At 33.9% G+C, this 25,000-nt stretch overlaps 2 protein-coding genes across 2 annotated transcripts in view; both read right to left on the reverse strand.

Annotated features, from left to right (window-relative positions):
- Positions 1 to 4,470, reverse strand: part of LOC117101891 (probable cation-transporting ATPase 13A3) — a 17,563-nt gene extending 13,093 nt beyond the window's left edge. The window contains exons 1-7 of the mRNA XM_033242008.1: positions 4,326 to 4,470; positions 3,938 to 4,057; positions 3,278 to 3,445; positions 2,887 to 2,969; positions 2,460 to 2,577; positions 1,095 to 1,255; positions 495 to 564 (exon numbers count right to left, since the gene is read on the reverse strand). Of these exons, the coding sequence (XP_033097899.1) occupies positions 495 to 564; positions 1,095 to 1,255; positions 2,460 to 2,577; positions 2,887 to 2,969; positions 3,278 to 3,445; positions 3,938 to 3,988 (651 nt within the window). The 5' untranslated portion in view covers positions 3,989 to 4,057; positions 4,326 to 4,470. The remainder of the gene's footprint in view (positions 1 to 494; positions 565 to 1,094; positions 1,256 to 2,459; positions 2,578 to 2,886; positions 2,970 to 3,277; positions 3,446 to 3,937; positions 4,058 to 4,325) is intronic.
- A 15,381-nt stretch (positions 4,471 to 19,851) lies between these two features.
- LOC117101843 (somatostatin receptor type 4-like) overlaps positions 19,852 to 25,000 on the reverse strand; it is a 17,393-nt gene continuing 12,244 nt past the window's right edge. Inside the window, exon 2 of the mRNA XM_033241947.1 lies at positions 19,852 to 23,746. Within this exon, the coding sequence (XP_033097838.1) occupies positions 22,607 to 23,743 (1,137 nt within the window). The 5' untranslated portion in view covers positions 23,744 to 23,746 and the 3' untranslated portion in view covers positions 19,852 to 22,606. The remainder of the gene's footprint in view (positions 23,747 to 25,000) is intronic.

Here is a 25,000-nt window from a genome sequence, read left to right on the forward strand (position 1 = left end):
GTATATGGGTATGCTGATGTCATATCACACCCATACAGTATATGGGTATGCTGATGTCTTATCACACCCATACAGTATATGGGCATGCTGATGTCACATCACACCCATACAGTATATGGGCATGCTGATGTCATATCACACCCATACAGTATATGGGTATGCTGATGTCATATCACACCCATACAGTATATGGGCATGCTGATGTCATATCACACCCATACAGTATATGGGCATGCTGATGTCATATCACACCCATACAGTATATGGGCATGCTGATGGCAAATGCACAGAAATCATTAATATTACACAATGCATATGAAGTACAGGTCTCCCTCCACTTAAAGAACACCTCCAAAAAAGGACCACTTTTCTGTGGTCCCACATCAACAAATGTCATTTATTTTTGTTATTCTAATTTGAGACCAAAGCTGCTAAAGACCATGGAAACCCCAGTGCTTAAAGTGGTCTTTAATTGGAGGGACACCTGTATATACCTCTTCTATCAAAAGTTTTCCATAGCTCTTGACTTCAACGACGATAGCATTATAGCCATAAATCTGTTGCCTGAATAATAAAAAATAAAATTACATTACAGTACTGTGCACACGTTTTGACGCTGGGTATATTAGAGACCATTCCCACCATTTCTGAGCACTCCAGATGGATACCTGTACTTTTCTATGAATTTATCATGTGTCAATTTAGTGAAGTCATGCGGACTTGGAAACTACTAACTTACTACAGGACCACAACCATCTTGTTTTGATGAATAGGAGCAAACTGGGATTCATATAGTTACCATTAGTTACCATTAGTTACCATTCCATCCAATAACTAAACAAGGTGCTGGGGGCCCAGGGATGCGCAAAGGTTTTGACGCTGAATGGTATATTAGAGACCATTCCCACCATTTCTAAGCACTCTACCTATACCTATATGGATGCAGATAATTATTATTTTTTGTTCAGTTATAATTATCTGTTTTCTCTTTTAAAAAGCATGCCATATTCCAGAGGTGCTTCGGTCTGTGACCAATTAAAAGATGTTAATTCGATGATGATGAAAAAATGCAATGGTGTAATATAATATCTTACTTGTTTTTTTGTTCATCCTGACTTATTCCCTTAGAGTCAACGTAGAATTTTGAGCAAGGTGTGTCAATATCAAATGCTGTGAGCCGTTCATAGTTTTCCTCAACTTTATTCCAAAAGTATTTTACTTTCTGGTATTCAAAGTAAATCATTTGATGAGCCACCTGAAAAAGATGAAGAGAAAAAAAAATATTAAGAGATATATACTCAGAAAATTTGGGTAAAAATATTTGTATGTTACTGGCAATAAACAACATACCAATCAGCTGCTCTCCTCACCACATCATTTGGTGGATACAGTCTGTATTCATTAATATTAACATTATTACTATTATCAACATTATCATCATTATCACCATCAATATAATTACCATAAATGCTTGAATAAGCGCCGCTCTCGAATAAGTGATGCTCTCGATTAAGCGCTGCACCAAACATGATTTTTTTTGTTAAGCGCTGTATGTAATATTACCCTGTGTGTAATGAAACAGGGTTTTAAATTCAATGTATGCAGTGTTAAAATGAATAAATAACACAATGAAGACACAAGCATTTCTTTATAAACGTTTGTTTTCCCTTTTAAAAAGCATGCCATGATGATAGGACCTACTGTACAATAGGCCTATTAAACTGAACCTGAAATAGTTAACATGGGAACAGGCATGGAAAGCACCACCCAAATATATTTTTATAAGCGTCGCTCTAGAATAAGCGCAGCACTGAAGCCTCCAAAAATGTTATAAGTACTGCCGCACTTATTTGGGCATTTACGGTACATCAGTGCAGAAACATACTCGCACATCAATGCCATAAAAATCTTTTTCAAATGCGAAAATTATGCAACAAAGGCTGTTTCCAATTAGGCATGAATAATAATAAAATCAATAATCATTTCTTCTAATCTGCTGCTCATTATCCTGTCACACTTTTTTATACCTTGTTTTTAACTTATTTTTTTAAAGATCGTCAGAGGAGGGCGAGAAAAAATATCCAAATGGAGGAGAAAATAAAAATAAACTTTTATTGGTGAATGTAAACAGTGTAGGAATGGTTTAATGCTTTAAATTTATATAATTAGGAAGAAATATACATATATCTTATTCTTGGAGATTTCAAGGCAGTGTAATAAAAATAAAGAAAAACTTTTACTTTCTGAAATTTCCACTTTTTGTGGTCGTGGGTGCACTAATCGGCCAAAAATGAAATTTGAAATTAATCATTATTGGCGGGCGGCCAAAATTTAAAAATCATCATTATTGGCGGGCGGCGGGTTTTCGCTAAAAAAGGTATAAAATTCATATTTTTTGCTAATTATGTGTAACAAAATTAAGCATTGATAGCAATCACAACACTGATGACTGTTCTAACCTTTTGCTCAGGTAATTCATTAATGAGCAGATCAGTATCCTGTTCACTAATGTCTTCAGCTGAGAATGAGGCCCTATCACCTCCAGAGCCAACATGTACTTTTTTGCAACTTCCATGTCTGAAATCACCATAATGAAGAACATAGGCAAATAATGTATGTGCAAACTGAATAAGAGTAAAAGTCACAATTATACAGGTTTTAACCCCACAAGGCTTCCATAAATAAATGTGATCAGGAAACCTTTTTTGTCTAAACTGAGATAGTTTCTAGTTGTTAGGCTGGTTTGCCTACTCTTTTTTGGGGAGTTTCTATATTCTATAATTAGTAAATACTCCTCAAGAGTACCTTAATTTTTCTCAATTTTGTTGGCAGTTTTAAATATTCTGTTAAGTTATAAATGGAGATGAAAATATATGTTATTGTTACCTTTCATGTTGAATGTATGACTCAAGACTTTGTTTGAGTGAAATCACCTTCACTTCAGCAGGAAAAACCTGTTGAAAATTATCCTAAAAACAAAAATAATGTATAAAACAATTACTTTTAATTAAAGATAGTGAACACACTACAAAATTTAATATCACAGGAATAAGAAGTTTTAATTATTTATCATTTACTTCTTCAAATTACTTATAAAATATGCTGTTGTTTATAAAAATAATTCAATTTATTGTTTACTTGCATGCATGTAAATAAGAGCAAACAATCAGAACCTATCTTCTTTTATAATTGCATTGTACAGAAATAATAGATTAGCAAGAGATTGCAAAATAATAATTTTTAAAATAAAGTTTCAACAAAAAATTGTGAAGCTTACATTAAGTAGCACCACTTGTGCGTCTTTGAGCGGACATGGAGAACACGTAAACTTTACGCGCCATACTTCTTTCCAGTAGAAGACCAGTTGTAGCACCCCCAGGGACACAATACTGAGTAATACGGAAATCAATTGTTTCCACGGAACACGATGATAGCCTGTACATTCCTGCAAGATTCAAAAGAACAGTTGGAAAAAAAGAGATGCATTGAAGTAGGTGTTTGCCAATTGCAAGGTCATCGTTCACTGAAAATTGACAAAAACCATCTTTATTTGGGTGAATGTATTTGATAAGGCTCTTCACTTAATCACCAGGCTACAGAGAGCTACTCTGTGTGAGCTCCAAATCTTTTTTTTTTCTTTCCTTTTAGGCACTACGGTCAAGGATATGTCAAACAGGAGTGAACTTCATCACTCTTCAAAGTGGCAATCCCATTACAATACAAACATACACTCAAGATGCTCTAGGCCTAGTAGGCTAGATACATAGACTAAGTCTCATTATGAGGTTTATGGGGTGGTGCTTTGGTCATAAGAAAAAATCCTGTTACTGTGTCATGAATTGATCCCAGGACCATAGGACTGGAAAGCAAGCAATGAACTCTCATCCACAAGGTAAGTTATTCATCTACATTGTAAATTGCTTGAATCAATACATACCAGTTGCTCTTCGGATCCAAAATTCAAAGTCGTTCTATCTCGTTCCAACATCGCGTGTTTCACAAATCACAACAAAATGCTTGTTACGTAGTAGGCTAGGCCATAAATAAACTGTGCTATCTGAAAATATAAATGTTACAGTAAATATAAATAAATTATAAATTAGGCACACGTCTAGGCAACCTGCCTAGTCCATACATACTTTTAGGCATCAAATAGCTAGGCTCATGCCTTGGTCACATGATCTGGAAACAAGACACCATTTGATCCTCCTCCAGCCACGCGCTTGCCGGGTCTTCATCTAAACCTAGGCCTAGCTTAGTTAGGGCCTAGCACCTAAACTTAAATACAGTTTATTGAAAGTTAGGCTTCTAAGTGTTTAATTTGCCTGATTGGTGGTTCGTCATAAAAATCCAGCTTTTCCAATTTCATGTTATCGTTTCATAAGTCTTGATGGGAAATTATATTGCAAACTATATCACCCGATCAGAAACTGAAAGTCTGAAACCACGCGCAGAGATTATCCTCGTCATGGGTCACTGATTACAGTGCGGACACCGTACACACAGATTGTGCGAATTCGCACACGTGCGACACATTTGACTGGTTACCACAAAATTTTGAAAGTAGGCCTACAAGCCGTATTATATTTATTAAAATATCTTTATTCAAGAACTTTTATTAGTCCATATATAAAATATACCTAAATTTGTTTTGCATGGTAGATAAAATGACATTAAAAAGAAAAAAGGCATGGAGTAGGTCTAATAAGGTTTCTGGAAGAAACGGCAAAAAATCAAAACGGCAATAAACCAAAACGGCAATGATAAGTACAAAAACGGCAATAGACCAAAACGGCAATAATGTCAACTACCAAAACGGCAATAGGCATAGACCAAAACGGGAGGAGCAATCAATGCCAAGACTGAACCGCCACCTGTTTTTTTTTTAATTACATATCCATGACGAATTATTTCGTTATTTTAAAGTCTTATTTATTATTATTATTTATTATTATTATTATTATTATTATTATTATTATTATTATTATTATTATTATTATTATTATTATTATTATTATTATTATTATTTTTCTTTCCTGTTTTTTACTTTCATGACATATAGCCTCATATTATTTGTATTTTAAGGTTTTAATATATAAATGTCCAATGATTTTATATTGTATATATTATATTGTGTTCCCCCAATCTTTCTTACCATTGAATTTGTATGTTGTATTGTTATTATTGGTATCATTATTATTATTATTATTATTATTATTATTATTATTATTATTATTATTATTATTATTATTATTTATATTATTTAAGTGGGTTTTTTTTCTTTCGCACTTTTTTACTATTATGACATAAATTGTTTAGCCTCATTTTGTCTGTATTTTAAAGTTTTAACTATTTAAATGTTTACTGGCCAGATGAATGAAAATACTCAATCGATGTGCCACCAAATCGTAACCAGCCTTCACCATGCCCTCACGATGTCACCAGGGACGCAACTGCCAAAAAACTATTTTTGGCAGCGAAGGGACGCTACCAATAAACAATCAACTACCGGGTTTCTGGGTTGATTTGCAAGGTACTACATGGCAACAATATTTTTTACTTAGGGGTTAATTGGTAAAAATCGCACACAAATCATACGACGTCACTGACAAAGCCGGGGACGGCAACTCGATTTTGAGATTAATTTTCCAAATAAAGTTATACTAAATAACTTCTAATGACGAACTATTGTCTTCAGTTGTCTTTGTTGGTCATTCAACTGTCATTTTATCTATTTTCTTCGGTGATATTACCATTCTCTATAATCTATAAAACACCCACATAACAACGTCACGTTAGATCGATCGGTGGGGACGCCGTGATGACGCCGGTAGGGTCAATTTTCCTCGGAAGGTACCAAGATGATAAACAGTTTCATTGGACTCAATTCTTATGTTAACCACATGCTTACCTAAGTTTATACTGACACCTGTTTCAAATGAAATAACTGTCAACTTTTGTTTGTATCAATGTTTTAATAAGTACATACAACTATGTCACAAATACGTGTGCAAAAAAGCACAGGGACACCACGATGTCACCGGGGACGCAACTGCCAAAAAACTATTTTTGGCAGCGAAGGGACGCTACCAATAAACAATCAACAAACTACCGGGTTTCTATTTTGAGTTGATTTGCAAGGTACTACATTGCAACAATATTTTTTACTTAGGGGTTAATTGGTAAAAATTGCACACAAATCATACGACTAACAACGCAGAGGACGGCAACTCGATATTGAGATTAATTTTCCAAATAAAGTTATACTAAATAACTTCTAATGACGAACTATTGTCTTCAGTTGTCTTTGTTGGTCATTTAACTGTCATTTTATCTATTTTTTCGGTGATATTACCATTCTCAATAATCTATAAAACATCCACATAACAACGTCACGTTAGATCGATCAGTGGGGACGCCGTGGTGACGCCGGTAGGGTTAATTTTCGTCGGAAGGTATCAAGATGATAAACAGTTTCATTTGACTAAATTCTTGCTTATGTTAACCACATGCTTACCTAAGATTTTACTGACACTGGTTTCAAATTAAATAACTGACAACTTTGGTTTGTATCATATCTGTGTTGACTTCGTCGTCGAACGATGGCAGCAAACCAAAAACAAAATACATCATACAATACATTTTACATACAATACATTGTTATGGCATGTGTAATTTACTGGACGAGTTCTCATTGATAATTATAAGACAACGTCGTAAATACAAGTGCATATACTATTTTCTTCGTTTTTTAATTTTTATTATATTTTTTCCTCTGCAATTTTAGGCGATTATATAACCGCAATCATTTATGTACAGTATACATTTTCATAACAATAACTATAATGATTAGTCTACGCCCTCGGCTTATCTCATAGGCCTAGTAGTCTAGTAGTATTTTATTTAGCCATTTTGCCAATTACCATACAGTTTGTCATTTTGGAAGCGTTGCCGTTTTGGTTTATTGCCGTTTTGATTTATTGCCGTTTTGGTCTTGCCGTTTTGTTGACTAATTGCCGTTTTAGTCCATTGCCGTTCGGTCTAAAAGCGTTGCCGTTTTGGTTTTTTTGCCGTTTTGGTCATTGCCGTTTTGACCTGTTCCCCTATAACAAATAGTAAAATGGTCAGAAGTGTCGGGTATAGGTAAAAAATAATGCTTTAATTTTTTTAAACTTGTGTTGTTGGATGAAAGATCAGCTCGTACCAGAAATACGAAGAGGGTTTCCCAAAACGAGAATTTACTGATCAGTTAATTTATAAATACAAAAAATGTTGTTAATTATATGTTATTTTGTAAATTATGTGTTTTTATAACGTATTATGCATGCAGCAATTAATTAGGCCTTACTATTAATTCACATAATAACAACTTATCCGATCTAACCATGGAGGAATTAGTTTAGACTAATGCTCAACTTAACTTCCTCCACGATCTAACATGCATGTGTTTATTTAGGCCTACGTTGAGGAAAGCCTTATGTTATAATGGCCTAGATACCCTGAGAAAAGCGTAGTATTGGTCATTTTGGGGTTTGTCACTGATATCTCTTAAGTTCAGACATACCAATTTTTTGATATTTAAAAAAAACAAAAACCAAGCTATGTTTATGCTATTGATGCTAGGTCTATATTTGATAGTTCCTACTCTTATATTATTTTCAATGTACTGTATGGTTAGCTATGCTTTATATACAGAAATATGCAAGTTAGTATGTTGCTACACTGATATAGCAGCTATATTTGATATTTGATATTCATGTTTTATGGAGTTTATTTATATATGCTGTATATCAGGTGTATTAAAATATACAAATAATTACTGTATGTTGCTATGCTGATATAGCATATACATTTGATAGTTTTTATCAACTGTATTAAAATATACAGATTACTCCAGCTACACTGATATATCAGCTATATTTGATAGTTGATATTTTGGTATTATGAAGATGCTTTATATCTGCTAGTGTATAAAAATATGTAAGTTAGTCTGTAGCTACACTGATATAGCAGCTATATTTGATAGTTGATACTTGTATATTTTGAAGATGATTTGTATCGGCTATATATCACACTTTAAAAAACTATACATATATATATATATATATATATATATATATATATATATATATATATCAGATATATATTAGTTTCAAAATAGCTGCTATAAAGCTGCAAATATCATTGATTGTAGCAATGTAATGATATACCTCTGCTTTTTCTGATATTATGTTGATATGACCAATACTACGCCTGTATGGATACCCTTAGGCCCCTTTCAAGCCTATATAATCTCCAAAATAGAAGAGTCATTGTTTTCTACAACAACTGAGAAGAATTACCCAGTTGAACAGTAAAAAATTGATAATATCAATGAAATTAGAATAATAAAATCAACCATTATGCAGCACCTGTGTACGCCAATAACACATCTACGAAGCCATTATTATTATTAGATTTAATGTTAAAGAAAGTGGAGACAAAAAACTATAAATACATTAAAAACTAGGTCTGGGTGTTTATTGTCGATGATATTTCCATCTACATCGATTTATTCGCAGCCATAATGTGCACAATATTATGATCACGTTTTCTCTTGCACAGAAATCATAAAGAGAATTTTTTCACGTTTGCAGTTTTATGATCCACTCATCTACGTCGCAAAACGAAATTAAATACAGATTTCTTTTAAGGCAACAAGTCAAGATCATGAAGAGCCAAGGCTATATCTTGCAGTCAAAAAGCACGTTCCAAGCGTTTTTCCAGGAACAGCAATGCTTTGAATTTAAAATGTGGCGCTCTCCAGAGAACGGCGCGTATATCGCGAGAGTGGCGCTTAAAATTGTATGTTGTAGGGCTTTTGTGCCATGCATGCGACGTTTTCTACGTTTAGCCTATGGTATTTGTAAACATATTTCTTTTCGTTTCATTATTTTTGTTACGAAGCGGGGTTTTTTTTGTAGGTCTTCTAATTACATGACCATACAAGGCACATGCGATATATGAATAAATATCAGTTTAAAATGAAGAAGAATTATATTACCAGATCGTTGAATTATGATAGCCTATATTTATTAGGCGACTAGAAAAAAACAACTCATATACATGCTTGTGCTATCGAACTACATAATGATATTATAGCACGGTTTTTTTTGGACAATCATAAACATCATTGAATATTATTTTTGTATTCTGAATAAAGAAGTAAAAAATAAAATACAATTTATTCTAAATAATATGACATAATTTTGTATGATTAAAAGTATGGTATACAAATTATCAATATATATGCCTAATAAGAGGCTTAATACTAATGATGATATTAATATTAATGATGATGATAATAATAATAATAATAATAATAATAATAGTAATAATAATAATAATAATAATAATAATAATAATAATAATAATAATAATAATAATAATAATAATAATAATAATGATACAGTAGAACCCCCAAAAGTGTCCCATGAATAGGGGTACCCCAATTCAAGGGACACTAACGGAGACTCCAAAATTGTCCCATTTTACGGGTTTTCTTTGAAAAACAAATTATACAAAGTGACTAAAATGTTAAAGACACACTTAAGCTTAATTGCGAAATGATTAACAATTAGAATTTTGCCTAATAGGCCTAACTTGTATTAGAATGGATATAAACAAAAATATTTTATGTAGTTTGAAATTAACCTTGCCCTCCTAATAATCCAAATTGTGATTTGCACAGCATATGCGCCTATAAGTACAGACAGATAATTGTTAGATTATTCAACTAATTATGGATCAAATACATATTTACATTATTTTTTAAAATTTAATTTTCGCCAAAACGTCGCAGACACAGATCCACCACTTACAGCAAGGTTAACAAACGACAAGACGGAACAAACACACATAGCATAATGAATTTAACTATAATCACGCCTAAAACGCTACGACGGACTGTAGACAAATTAGAATTAAATATATCAATAAATGGATTGGCCTTAACTAAATTGTTATATGAGGAACTTAATCTACTAATAAACCCTTTTTCTAATATAGACTCTACTAAAAGAACATAAAGTACATCATTATTTCTTAAAAACATGGATATTTTGTATTGTTTGACAACAGTCATTAATTCCTCCATCTTATATAAGTACGGCAGTTCCCAAGTTATGTAATTGTTTACTAATTTAATTAATTACTGGTCAGATAAAAACATTAGTTTCTATTTCTGGTTACACAGTATTCTTTAGAGGAACATGGATATTCTGAGAAGTTTGAGACAAAGTAGCTTAAAATGCCTAAAAGTTCGGAAGATAAATGTTTTCAGATTCCACAAGCTAATTAGCATTAATTAGCAGAGTAAGGTATTACGATATGGTATTTGTTTATAGAATCTAGGGGGAAAATTATATTGAAATTTGTTGTAGATGTACCTGTAAAGTTCTGGAATGTATAAGTATGCCTAAAGGCCAAAATTCACAATATTAGTTACGGTACTAATCTTAATATGGGTGTTCTCTTATGGCAACTGATTATGCTATAACATTCCCCCATTGGAAAAAGCCTATGAAGAATTGATTTAACACAGATATCCATTTTTATATTGATATTAATAAACATTTTACTATATTGTAATACAACAATATTTTTCTAATTTTTTTGGTTGTGATGAGATTTTTTTTAAATTGTTCCCCCTGAATAGGGGTTAAACTTTTGATTTGATTTTGATTTGATCTATTAGGTACTCGAGATAACAATACATTAGAAACAAAGACAAAAGAGCACCAGGATTACCCATTAAGCCGACGATAGTCATGCTCATTTTCAACGGGGTCCTTATAAAACCAATACAATAAGACACAAAAAAGACAGAAATAGATATTCAAAATTTAAAAAAAAAAAGAACAGGCAAACAGGTATAAAAATGTAAATATATATAAATAATGTAACAATGTAAAAACGTACAAAAGTAAAAGCAAAAAATCTTAAAATGTTCAGAAAACGTTATGAAAGATAAATCTTCACAGGCAAGAATCAAGTTTAGTTGTAAAATTGCTCTGCGATCTAACAATTTTCATCGTGTTTGGAAGGAATTCCAATCTCGAATGGATGAGAAGTAAAAAGTTGTGACGGCAATGCCTTTGACAGGAGGAACAAAAAAATTGAACTGGCTCCCTCTTGTATTATGATTATGAAGGCTTGAGGTGCGGACAAATCTATCGGAAAGGTATTTGACATTAGTTTTATTTACTAAGTTTGAGAAATTTCACCCGATCCTCAATATTTAGATACCCAAGACTACGAAGTTCTTCATGTCCTATGTGTGACCAGGGCCCAATTCAAGAATAAATCTAGCAGTTTTATTTTGCGATATTTGTATCTTCCTTTTAAGACATTTGCTTATACCATTGTACCATGCAGATGCACAGCTGAGTCAACGAGGCATGCAATTAAAGCTCAGAGCAAAGTAATTTACGGATTCTAATATCAAAGCCTCTTGCTTTTCTATATAAAAACTTTAATCCTGAATTAACCTTCTTAATAATGGTTCTGCAATGAGCTCACGTGAGATAGTTTGATCTATTTCAAGACCTAAATACTTGATAGAAGTGGACCCATTAAGTGTATGTCTAATGTGATAATTTTAAAATCGGTGTTGCGAAGCTTGCGTTTGGTTCAGAAAAGTATGCATTCGGTCTTTTCAATGTTTAATGACAGTTTGTTATCAGTGAGCCATTGACAGCAAGAATCTAAAACTTTTCCTAGTTTGGATGAAATAAAATCAGGGTTAGGATGGAAGAAAAAAATTGCGCTATCATCAGCATAAAGTAATCGCTTACAATCGGAATCGATACTCAGAATCATATCATTTATGTAACACAAAAATAACAGTGGTCCCAAACAAACCATTTAGCACACTAAAGTGTCTCCGTCTCCTTAATAGGGGTTGACCGTAGTGGTAAAAACTGTCCCCTTAAATGTCCCAAAGGATGGGTTATACTTTAATAATAATAATAATAATAATAATAATAATATTAATATTGATAAATACTAATAATAATAGTAATAATAATAATAGGCCTAATAACAATAATATTAATAAGTATAATAATAATAATAATAATAATAATAATAATAATAATAATAATAATAATAATAATAAAACGTTATGTCAGGTATTAACTTTAACATAATGACACCCTTTTAAGATGGCGATACGGTAGTGCCAGAAAAGAAATATATGTGAAAACATACATTTATTGGATTTTCTGTAGAGACAAAGAGACGAAGCTAAAATCTAAAACGGGTTAATGGAATTTAACACTTTATTCATTATAAGGTTTATAATAATAGGCCTATGTCAACCAGTTTGTTTATCCATACGTCACATAATGCATCACAAAGCTTTAATTTAAATTAGGAATGCTTTTAAGAATACCTTCAGTTAAAAGCACAAGGGACATTAATGTTGTGAAGCCGAATGCAAATATGTCGTCTCTGTTTTTTTTTTTTTTTTTTTTTTTTTTTTTTTTTTTTTTTTAATCTGTTTTTATGCAATTACTGAAGACTTCGATATCCAAATACTGGTAACACATTATTTTTTCGTAGGTAAATTTGGAAAATATCATGAATTATTCTTAACTCTTCTTATAGACCATATTTTGCGCATGCGCTACTTTCAAATCTGTGTCAGCCCATGGTCAGCCTGCTATGTACATTATCCCGTTAGGACCTAGTTTTCAGCCCTTGTATGGGCCTTGGATTTTCAGTCAGTATTCTAATGGAGGAAATATTATATTTCCTCCATGGTATTCTTAAAAGTCTCATTAGCTAAAAGTGGTTGAGTCAGTTTTATTTAGCCCAGAATTTCCTACATATGACTGGACTAAATATCGTTGGGTTTGCTTTGTGTTTCGTGCGTGTAACGAAGCTATAAAATTTGGTTAAGCAGTTTTCTAATCTCGTGTGGTAATATTTTAACATTAATAGTGTTTACATCCGTGTGGTTCCGTGTTGTCTGTGGTGTTTAGTGGGATGTTAAAATTCACTGAACTTGTTTTTAGCAAATTCGTTGGTAATTAAACTGCTCTTTTTACATTGGGTTCACTTCAATTATGAGTAATCGACACCTAAACTACATTTTTATGACATTAATTCACTTCCAGTTCCACTGTCTCATATCTCTCACTAAACGTTTAGCTCCGTTATTGTGTCTACTGTCGCGCAACAGTTGACCTTTCTAATTCCGGTGGAGGTCATGTGTGCGGTGGATACTGTATCTAGACTTAAAGCTTGGTTCCCACTAGGACGCAACGCAACGTATCGACGCAAAGTGACACAACTCGAGGGTTCTGCGGCTTCCAAGTGGGCCGACGACGACGCAAACTTGGCTACGCAACGCAACACCGACGCTTTTCAACTTTTGCGTTGTTTGCGGATCGTCTTTGCGTTGTTTACGAAAAGTTGAATCGATTCAACTTTTCGCAACACAAGTGCCCCAACGCAGGCAAAAAGCTAATTTGCCCATGCTCTAACTGTTGAATTTGTAGTTAGTGCTTCGTGTTTACATATTTTTGATGAGTTTTCTGTCATCTTAAACCGTCGCATCGCGATAGCTCTAGTCATTGCCAATTAATTATAATTTTTATTTGGTGGTATCAATGATGCATTACTGTTATTATTATCATAGCCTCTTATCATAACCTATCATAGCCTGGCCTGGACTAGCCAAGCCAAGCCAAGTCTGGTTTTAATAGAGCCAATTACGGTTCTCTTCTACTGAATGGCATATAAGTACACATTAATATTTATAATAATGGGCGGCAACGCATCTTACCCAACCGTTCTTCAAAAATTATTATATATATTACACAGGGGTGGAGCCAGGTGGGGAGGGCGGGAGGGCCCCTCCCCCGTCAGGGAGATAAACCACAAGTCGTCGGGGAGAACAACAAAACTGCTACATAAATAGTAGCCTCTAAAATCGATTACAGTAAATAAGAATTTGAAACCCATTATTAATCATAAGCATATATTTTGGGGCTTCGCCTCCTTGGAATACTGTCGAGAGATCCGACCACACCAACTATTTTTTTGTCCCCATCCCCTACCCCGTCGAAAAAAGCCTGGCATATATTTTTCTGAATCAAGCACTCTCATTTTAGCTTTTTATGTTGGTCTTAATATACAGCATGTAATCATATGTTAAGGAAATATATTCAGGCCTTGTTATACAGATCGATCTGAGTAAACAAAATTTAAATCCTAGATTTACAAAAACATGAAAATGTCATACAATTTGTAATTAAACATTAAGCAAACAATGTACTGTATATTTAATTTAATATGTCAAAATAAAACATTATTACCGTACCTTTTAAAATAAGGCCTAGACGCAGTATAATTATATACGGTAATGTTTATGTTAATAATTACAGTAAATAAGTGCAAACTGTATATTTATTAAACAGACCTAGGCCTAATCTAGGTGAGCTTATATCTGGGAAAAATTTATAATTTTTGATTTATAATAATTATTTTTTCTTCAGGATTCATTACAGTTGCAAAAATCGATTAAATTAAAAGCATTAATGCCTAACCCAGCCAGGCCTGCGATAAGTAATAGGCCTATTCTGAACACAACCCAGTCCCAACCTACAATAAATTGGCAGCCCTACAATGAATGATATTTTCATAACGGCTTTTGAAAGCTCCCAGAGGAAATCATTGCGTTTACGCGGCGACAAGTGGGAACCGTATCCATTTTCTTACGCTGCGTCACGTAAGAAGTGTAAATTCAACTTTCCGTAAGGAGGTGGGATACGAAACTAGCTTGTATGTGTGGTTAGTTACTGCAAAGAATATAGATAGAGGTATATTCTTTGTTTACTGTAACAGGAACAGTTGTCTTGGTAACAGGATAAAGATATCACTGTCAATGTATGTATCTATTATCAGGAAATACCATGGTGTAACTGTAGTGTATATAATCAGTGGCGGATCGATCCGGGGGTGGGGGGTTCAAGTGGTTCGGAGTTTTTGGCTCGACGTCGTAATAATTTATGTACGAAAGTGTGTTCTTCAGGCCTATCGGTTCATCGATCTATGGAACTACGTATAGAAGTTACTCAATATTGTTAGAATATATATAGGCCTAATAATATATTGACTATATTCTTCTTTTTTCCTATGGTATAGGCCTAAGATTAAAACCACCTGACCTTTTTTAAGAGAGGTAAAAAGCTTGAAAGACAACTCCGAAGTCGGGAAAGCTCTCCGGCCATCTAGGAATCAAAATTTTCATTTTCGAGTTTTTTAGACAAATTTTGAACCCCCTTCATTTAAATCCTGGATCCACCCCTGATAATGAATAGGCATGAGTGTTAAACCATTAAATCGTTAATCCTTTTCCACATCATCGTTTCTATAGAATTCGGCAGCAGACACACGCCTCCGCTGGGAGCCTATTTTTTAGATTGTGCCTGCCGTTAGCCGAAAGATAAAACATACGGTCCGGTTTTGTTTAACTACTTGTAGGTCTTATTTCCACAACTGTTACTGGGTACATTATCTACTTTTGCGTTTTTTGTTATTGCAAGTATCTAAAAATAGGCAGCGGGACCGTGTGTCTGTATTATGTTTACTAATAAAGTGTCCACATGGGGATTCGATCATCAGGAAATGTGTGGCGTTTTTTGTTTTGTTTGCTTTTTGTTTTGTTTGTATGACTGGTACAGTAAAATAAGGTAGGCCTACCTATGGTTTAGCACCCATCATGCACCTCAACCGGATTTACACACTTGACCTTTACCACTCTTACAGAGTTAACTGCCAGACCGAGGGGTATAGACACAAACGTCGACGTTTGTTTGGCTTAGCGCCAAATTATGAACCTAACTGATAACCAATCATAATATAAATAAATGAATTGGCAGCACTTTTATGACTACAAATATATATAATTTACGAGCTTTATCGATTTGGCTTTATTAAATGTTGTACAGTAATAGGGTTGCGAAGACTGGAGGCTTCTTCAATTTGAACGACTTTATTGTAAGTCATAAGATGCTATAGCAACTATTTTTTTTTTGTTATTGAATATGAATACTCAACAATGTTTGAACAATGAATGAGCTTCTTGAGATAAGAACCAATTTTAATAATGTAAAGTTTCACCAAAATGTTTCATTATACAGTAGTAATAGGATAGTAAATTGATTTAATAATTAAACTGGTTTCAAATCCATTGAAACAAGTATAATTTGTCTGCATGTACCATCTTAAGTCTCTACAGAATCGGAATGATCACTTTAACAGTGTTCCTTTATGCACTATTCAATCCTTTAAGCCTAATATTGTTTTTATTTTAATTACAACTTTACAATTATCATCCATAAACATCAATAAAGGTGTTAGTATCATATTGACAGTCATCATATTACTTAGCTAGGATTATGCGTAATGCTATTTACCTTTACAATAAGATCATACGTTTAATATCGACAGTCTATGATGATCATTAAAAATAGTAATATAATTAGTATTTGCATATTACATTATTTAAATATACGGCCATAACTAAGCTTCAGTATTAAACACTATTACATAATTAATTGCATGTAGGCCTAGTGCCTATACGATAAAGGCCAACTAGCAACATTCAGTGAGTGATTGTGCACAAATATTTGATTAATATTGTAAGCATTTGCCAATGGAAGATGAATTTTCTTATTTATATTTACGAGAAGGACAATAAAAGTATCTATCTATCTACCTATTCATCCATCTATCTACCTACATACTCGGTTACTATTATTAATTACTTAGTCACGTGATAGCATGGAACTAGTTTTAATCTTCATAATATTCACCTATCAAAAAGTGTTCTAGTTTCCTGAGGTAAATTCACACGAAGTACGCTTTAAACTGAAGCAACGTTTACCTACTCAACAACCAATTTATGTAATGCATTAATGAATATACAATAGACTGAAATCAATTATTTAACAAAATATAATAGAAATTAATTTTAATACACGATAAACAGTGCGTTAAAATGCCTATCTAGTGTAAACGACGTCATGAGACATGGCACAAGAATTTTGTTGACGTCATAATGTTCACCGTTCCTTTGCTTGCTTCATATCAACTTCAATTATTTATCAAATTATTAGCATGTACCCTATCAACTTCAACTTGGTCGTATGAAGCATTTTAAAGATTAAAACAAGGTAGACGATGTAATTTATTCAACAATATTTTACGAGGTTATTTTACGAGGTTCAATTATAATTCCTGACAAAATTAATTGTGTTTCCTTGAAATATATGAAACAAAAAAAATATATTAATCTAAGTCATCAATAATTAATTTGCATTCTTGTTATCTTCTGCTGTATTATTTATTTTAATTTTTATAGAAATTAATAAATAATAAAAGTACACAAATTAGTTATTATTTATTGATTATTTAAAATGTATTATCAATTGCTATCTGGACTGGAACAAGAATTCAATGGGCTAGAGCCCAAAACAACCGTGTCTTATATTAATGGATGTTGCAAAACAATATGAAGAACAAGCCATACCGATTTAACAATATGCGCATTAGGTTAGTACAGTAATAGGTCTATGTAATCGTAAGCTTTTCGCTTATAGAGTATTCCTGAACGCCGCCTATTTTCTCTTCCTGTCGTACATTTATTTTTTACATCTGACACTCTTTATTTTCTGAGATACTTTATTGTACATTAAAAACATATAATATATGTGAAATATAGACTAGAGATGAAAAATGTATGAAAACAATGAAAAAAGAGTGACAATGAAAGTGGTGACTCCCACGAAAGACAAAAACAAAAACAAAAACAAAACAAAAAAACCATTTAAACATGTTCTCTCTGTCAATTTAAAAGGTAGTAATTTAGACAATAAAGCACGACAGCCACTAACAGAAACATAAGAATAACTATCATTTCAGCATAGGCCTATACATAATTATAAAATTAATGTCTAAAAGCTTAGTCTTTAAACAAAGTATATCTGTAGTTGAATAAAGATCTAAAACATTGACGTACAAGTATGCGTATGTTAACATACAAACACTAATACCTTTCAAGACATGTAGTGGTTAAACGAAATTACCGTAAAACGATGCCATTGCTTAAGATAAGACCTAATGATATGCTGGGTATTATCCGACTTTGCTGCTTTCATAATTCTATATAAAGAATTTCACTACCATATAGGTCTATATTTCGTTTGTATGTTTTCAGTGTTTTGGAAAAAAATAATTTGTCTGGTTTTATTTTTTCACTACCGGTATTACAATAATACGATACATTTTGCCATTATCATACAGTAGAATGGTATTTCAAGTTTTTGCAGCTCAACGAAGACAATAAGCTTTACATTTTCAATAATATTACCTAATATTTATTTAAAGTTATCTTAGAAATAGTCCTAGAAACAAATACTTTTTTATAGACCTACAGTAGACATTTTCTTAGCAGCCTAGTCCTGCGCCTGGACTGTGCTCGAATCGAGACTACAGTACCCTACCGCAAATAATAGCGCTATAATTGCTGCGAAGCAGCCAATTCATATTCTTGACAGCAATTTGACCTCTGAAAGGTCATTGTTTGTCAAAAAACAAGGGCCTAAGACGACTGAAAAGCGGAGCTTCCTTCTTTCGTTCTGCCGGGTAAAATCAATTACTTTAGGCGACGTTTGTAGACTAACCAACACGTACCAACGCCCGCATGTCGCTCTAGCCTTATCCTACTCTAGGCCTAGACTAGCTAGGATGGTATACGCCTAGCCTTGAAGGGACGAAGGTCCCAATGAAAAACAACGTCGCTCCTTGATAGCTAACATTGTCTATTTAACATCACAATAATTCATTATTAGACCACCTATAGTTGTTTTTTGAATTGTACTCCACAAATCTCAGCCGATACCTCGCACAACTCGAGTAACGTCTCGAGGGTATCTATTGTCGTGACGTCATGGCTCGCTGGCTCACACCAGCATGACCACTCACAATTTTTGATATACCCAATGACTGGGTCGAAATTACCCAAGATTCAGCAAAAATTGCCCAAAATTACCCAAGCTTCCTGAAAATACATTAAAATTTGAAAAATTTCTGTTTTTCGCATGTATAGTTTCCCTTTTAGTTCAATTTATAAACCGTTTTTTGATTGTAATTGTTTGTGTTAATTATTAAAATTAATATTCATGAGGTAATATACGGATAGAAAAACACGCCCTCAGTCGGCAAGTGTTATCATAGATCAAGTTTTATTATGTAATGCATTAATTAGGTAAGATCAATGGAAATGCAAATCACAAATAAACAATTCTGAACCCATGTTTATAGCAATTAAGTCAACAAACAATGTTATGTGCAATTCGTTGAGTTTTGCTTACTTGAATGGACTGAAATATACTTTGTTACTTCTTAATTCTTCCTCTATGACAAAATATTTAATTTTCTTAGTAAAAATAAAATACCCAAGGATTTATACGGAATACCCAAGAACCCAAGACCAACTCAAAATACCCAAGATCTTGGGTAAATACCCAAGCAGTGGTTACGCTGGCTCACACCATATTTATTTATTTATTTCCTCTATGCTCACTCTTGTGATGTCTCACACCTGTGATCAAATAACACGCTGGCTCGCACTTTGGCAACACTCTTTGGCAGTCAACTCGCCCCTAGAAAACCCGCCCTTGGAAACTTGCCCCATAAAAAAATGTACACTTCCTAGACCATGCAGTCTTCAAAATAAAAATGGTAACCTTTGGTAATCATCTAAATTTTCCACATACATAGAAATTTTTGAAACTTTATTTACAAAAAACCTAAACCATAATTCACCACTATAGACACTTTTTGACAAAAATGAAAAATTACGACTTTGTTACCCAATGAGAAGTGTTCCAGTATAGACAATGAGTCGTGTCTCATAATATTTGTTATATTTTTATTATTCATTATTTTTACTTGACTCGCATAAATAATTTTGTTCGAAGAAGATTTATATGCAGTTGTACTTCGCAGCACTTCACTTGCAATTTGCAATTTCTAGTCTAATAATATTTACCGCGTTCACATGTCTTGGTCGCTCGCGAGCCGGGCCTTCGTGTGAACAACCGCTCAAGAGCGGTTTTTGTCGTGGGTGACCCACGACAAGCCGCTCTCGATCGATTCTCGATGCAGCCAATTAGATACAAGCATCTCTCCAGGTAGGTAGTTAGCTTGTTTGCGCGAATATTCGCAGTTAAGAACGCTATTTTTCACAATCGTTGCGGGTTTGGCTGTTGTATGTTATTTTTCAGTTAAATATCCCTAAATATCCTCCATGTCAACTTCAACTGGATCTGGCCCTCCGGCCTGTTGGACCAAGGAAGAAATTAGTGACTTAATAGAGATTTGGGCAGAACCCGAGATTACCCGCCGACACGGCACGGTAAATCCAAATAAAATTGCAGGACCTAGGAAAAAGGTACAAATAAATAAATGAATAAATCGGAATCTTGGGCCCCGAACTGGCCGGTTTACCACAGAATTGGGAACATCGGCGATCGCCCAAAAATGTCAGGCGGGGACGTTGGAGAATCGTCGATCCCACCTACACTCAGGCCTAGGATCAGAAATCGCAGGCCTAGCATATCTACAACCAACTGGAGATGTGACGTAAATTTATTTCCGGTCACCTCGAAAGCGGCAGCGAACGCAGTTTGGGCATTTTTTTTTTAATCCAGCACAATCTCGCTCACGACCCAGCGCCTCAACCGCTCGCTAACGATGGAGACTTGTGAACGTGACTATTATTAGGTCATATCATTATCATCATATAGCTGCATATATAGTACACTAGGGGAAAATTATTATACTTATGTTAGATTCAATACATTCAAAAATTTCAAAAACTTTCGTATATAAATTTTCCGCTAGTATACTATGCGCAGCTCTACGAAATACTTTTACTTTTGGCCTATCATCAGACACAAAAATATAAAGCGACATACCCAGCAACACAAAACGTTCACACAACGTTGTAAGAACGTTCAAACGTTGTGACGTTGTAAAATTAGGTTATAAATAAGTACATATGGTTCTACAAAATAACGTTTTTATCACCAAACTCTAACGTTATTATAACGGTCTTATAACGTAATGTTGTTAGCTGGGTAATGCCATACTTTGTTGCAAAACACTGAAGTGTACAGTAATTGTTCAATATATTTTACAAACTTGACCAACCTTACCTAAAAGCTAAACGTGTATATCTTAATGTGCTTAATATGTGTTTAGAATTAAAATTAAAACACATCAGAAACCTAAGCACAATTAGCCGGGCCTAGACACGTTTAGCTTTTTAAACGTATCACCAAAGACGGGACAACATTGCGTGGAGCTTTGCATTTAAATCCTCCACGCTGTTTTCCCAGTGTGTTTACAAAAACAAATTAAATTAGAACAATTTTTAAAAATTGGAAATTTCAAGAAAATCTAAATAGAAAATGCAATGCAGACCTATTTAAAACACATTCAAAGCATTTTAGACTGGTTCATTTACCAAAGTATGACTTTCGAACGCAAATTGTGCTAATTTATGGCATACAAACTTGTTGGGGTTTTGAGGGGTGCTGAACTCAAATCTGCAGTATGCCAAGCTCAAAAATGACTTGAAAGCCTCCAAATCAATATGGCTGCCAAATTTTGATATTTACAATAACTTCCACAATACTACACATAGAACAATAGTTTTTGAGTCTATTCTATAATTTTTGGTGTTAGGGCATATAGTGGCACCATCAAAGCCACATTCAGCTATTAGTGGTTGCAGAAATCCAAGATGGAAATTTTAATATTGACTATAACTCCCTTACTCCATATTGAATAGTGACTTTTTTTAGTCTATGATTTCAGATGATAGGGGCATACACCAATAAGTAGAAAAGGAACAAATGAATAACTTGGTTTAAAAGTTTTCATAAGCAATATAGCAAATCGACTCGAGACTCGAAAAACTGTTGTCCTGTATGGACTACTATGTACTTTATGGTTAATATTAAAATTTGGCAGTCAATTTGGCGGCCATCTTGGATATCTTTATCTGCTTTGAGCTAACATTAACTTTTGGTGGTGCCACTGTATGTTCTGACCGCACAAATCATAGATTAGACTTAAAAAATGTTGTTCTGTGTAAATGGGAGTAATGATCATTATTAACATTTAGCGGCCATTTTGGCGGTCATCTTGGATTTCTGCAACTGTTAGTGGCTGAATTTGATATTTAGTGGTGGCACTGTGTGCCCTAACTCTTCAAAAAAGCAGATACTCAAAAACTGTTGTTGTATGTGGAATATTGTGAACGTTATGGAAAAATAATCAAAATTTGGACGGCCATCTTGGAATTGGAGGCTTTCAGATCATTTTTTTGAGCTTGGCATCATACATCAGATTTGAGTTCAGCACTCCTCAAAACCCCTAAAAAGCCTGTATGCCATAAATTTGCTTCCAGCACCTTAAATAGGCACATTTTTTTTTTTTCAAATTTTGCCTAGTCCATTTAGGGCACGAATTTTGTCTAGTTTGCCTAGTTGTTTGTAGATGAGTTTGTTTTTATTATACTGGTTAATTTAATTTGTTTAGAATTTTTCGAAGATTGACTTGAAGTCAGGCGCTTGGTGGCTGTACAATTGAAGCCGGTTGTCATGCCAGAGCCAAATATTCTACCGCAGCGAAAGAACTCGAGAAATGACTGTCTGTATACTGCATTAGTCACATTGTAGATTATAGGGTTAACCGCAGCGTTTACGTACATCATAACGCGAAACCAGTACATTGTCCTTACCTCTACCGATTTGGTAGGATCTGCTACAATGTTCACAATGTTAAATGGTATGTAACAGAATGCGTATACGCTAACGGTCAAGAGTACCGTCCGAAATACCGTCACATCAGAACCTCTGCGTCTCTCAACTTTCTTCACGCTCGCAAAACGAGAATTTCGTAATTTTTTAACCATCAGGTAGTAAAGCGGGACCAAAGTCAGCATCACGAGTAGTCCAATGGTGATGTCCACGTAATATAAATAGTAAATAACGTTACATCTAGTCGTCTCTATTGGGAGACAAAATGCACATACCATCGTAACGTTCGGGAGACCTTCGTATTTGTCCGGCCACGGAAATTTGTGGAAAACCGTCCATGTCATTGTGATCAAAATTCTGGACTGGTAGATCAGTACAACCACCCATACCGCCAAGCATATCTTAATCGCTCGGAGTCTTGTTCCGTAGGTTCTGTACTTCAACGGCCTACATATGGCAAGGTATCGTTCAACAGAAATACAGAGTATCATTAAGTATGCCATCTGATATGTAACCTCTATGATAAAATTATTAAATTTGCAAAATATCGCATTTGTCTTTGGATGATCATACATATCGATGACGTCACTATTCACGAGTGATTGCCAGGATATAACTGGTGCCATTATTAAGAACAACATGTCTGCAACGGCCAGACTCGTCAAGTAAACGTTTACCGATGTTTGCATCCGGGGAGTTTTGGAAAGAACCAGGATGGTGATAATGTTACCAATTATTCCGATACTGACGATGATTGGAGTGATAACACCAACTGTAAGTCTGTCAGATTTTGTATAAACTACCATCTTCATTATAGCATCATAATCCTCCTCGCTGAAGTTTTTTGTTTGGTTCACCATTATCTAGGATACAAAAAAAACCCCGTGATATTGACAACAACAACAACAAAAACATGTACAACAATAATGATATGATTTTTCGACCCTTGACATGTGTTGGAAATTTTCATAAAATTCAAGTTTTTTGAGACATCTAGTGTGTTTTTCTTTAAATGACTCCACATCCACACTCCACTCTAGATCGTCACAAAATAGAAAGGAACCTTCCCTTTAATACCAGCAAGGTAATTCAACCTTTACCTTGATACCAGAAATCATCTATGAAAATCTGACGCATGTAGACATAAAACTGTAGGCAGAAGGTTGCTAACAAACAAACAAACACACACACAAAAAATCGAATGAAAATACAACCTCCTTGCGGAGGTAATAATAATAATAATAATAATAATAATAATAATAATAATAATAATAATAATAATAATAAATACATCTGTAATTGGCTGTGTTGAAGTTCGTATGTATTAAATAGGGTTACGCGCACGCTAACCTTATGTACTCCGATTACATTACCCATCATTGGATTGGTAATTAAATTACCATAACATTAAAAATAATTGATATTATTTATTGAAAACAATGTCGAACAAATATCGTTCTTGCCACGCAAATGACTTCAACAATGAAAACCGGATCGTGTTGTTACTATTTTCTATTTTTCTGAAAACATCACTGTGATTGTTCTAGTTGAGTGATCTAATTAACAAAATCTAGGGCCTATATAGCTTGCAAATTGATGACGCGGTATGTTTAACTTTAACTGGCTTGTTTGAAATTCATCTATTTTGTTAGAATGTTGGCTTCAAAATAGAGCAAATTACAGTCACTTTAAACTTAAACTCAAGAGTGCTACGCCACACGAGTCATGCAATTGATTTTCATTGTCAAATAATTGAAATTAGACGAATAGTGCAGCTGTCTCTTCGCCTAAATAATATGGTTTGCTATGTAATACAACGTGATTCAAATTCAAATTTAATTCACTTGCACTTTAAATAATGGAACGCAGTAACTACAATAGTATTATTAATACTAATAAAAATAGTAATAAAAAAATTGCAAAACCGGTTATCAAAGTAGCAAGAATGAGAATAAATATTTGAATGTGGTGAATATGGAGCAGTTCCGTAGAGATCTATACAAGGAGTTCCAGTATTTAGGGCCACAGACGAAGATCGTTACTAAGCGGGAAGAAGTGAGAGCTATCTGTTGGTGGTACCGTTTTTACTGTCTAGTGCAATAATTGTGGAGACGTTT

The sequence above is a fragment of the Anneissia japonica genome, unplaced genomic scaffold (genome assembly GCF_011630105.1).
Source record: "Anneissia japonica isolate Jap-2015-1 unplaced genomic scaffold, ASM1163010v1 scaffold4988_len2956909_cov206, whole genome shotgun sequence".
Taxonomy (NCBI): Eukaryota; Metazoa; Echinodermata; class Crinoidea; order Comatulida; family Comatulidae; genus Anneissia; species Anneissia japonica.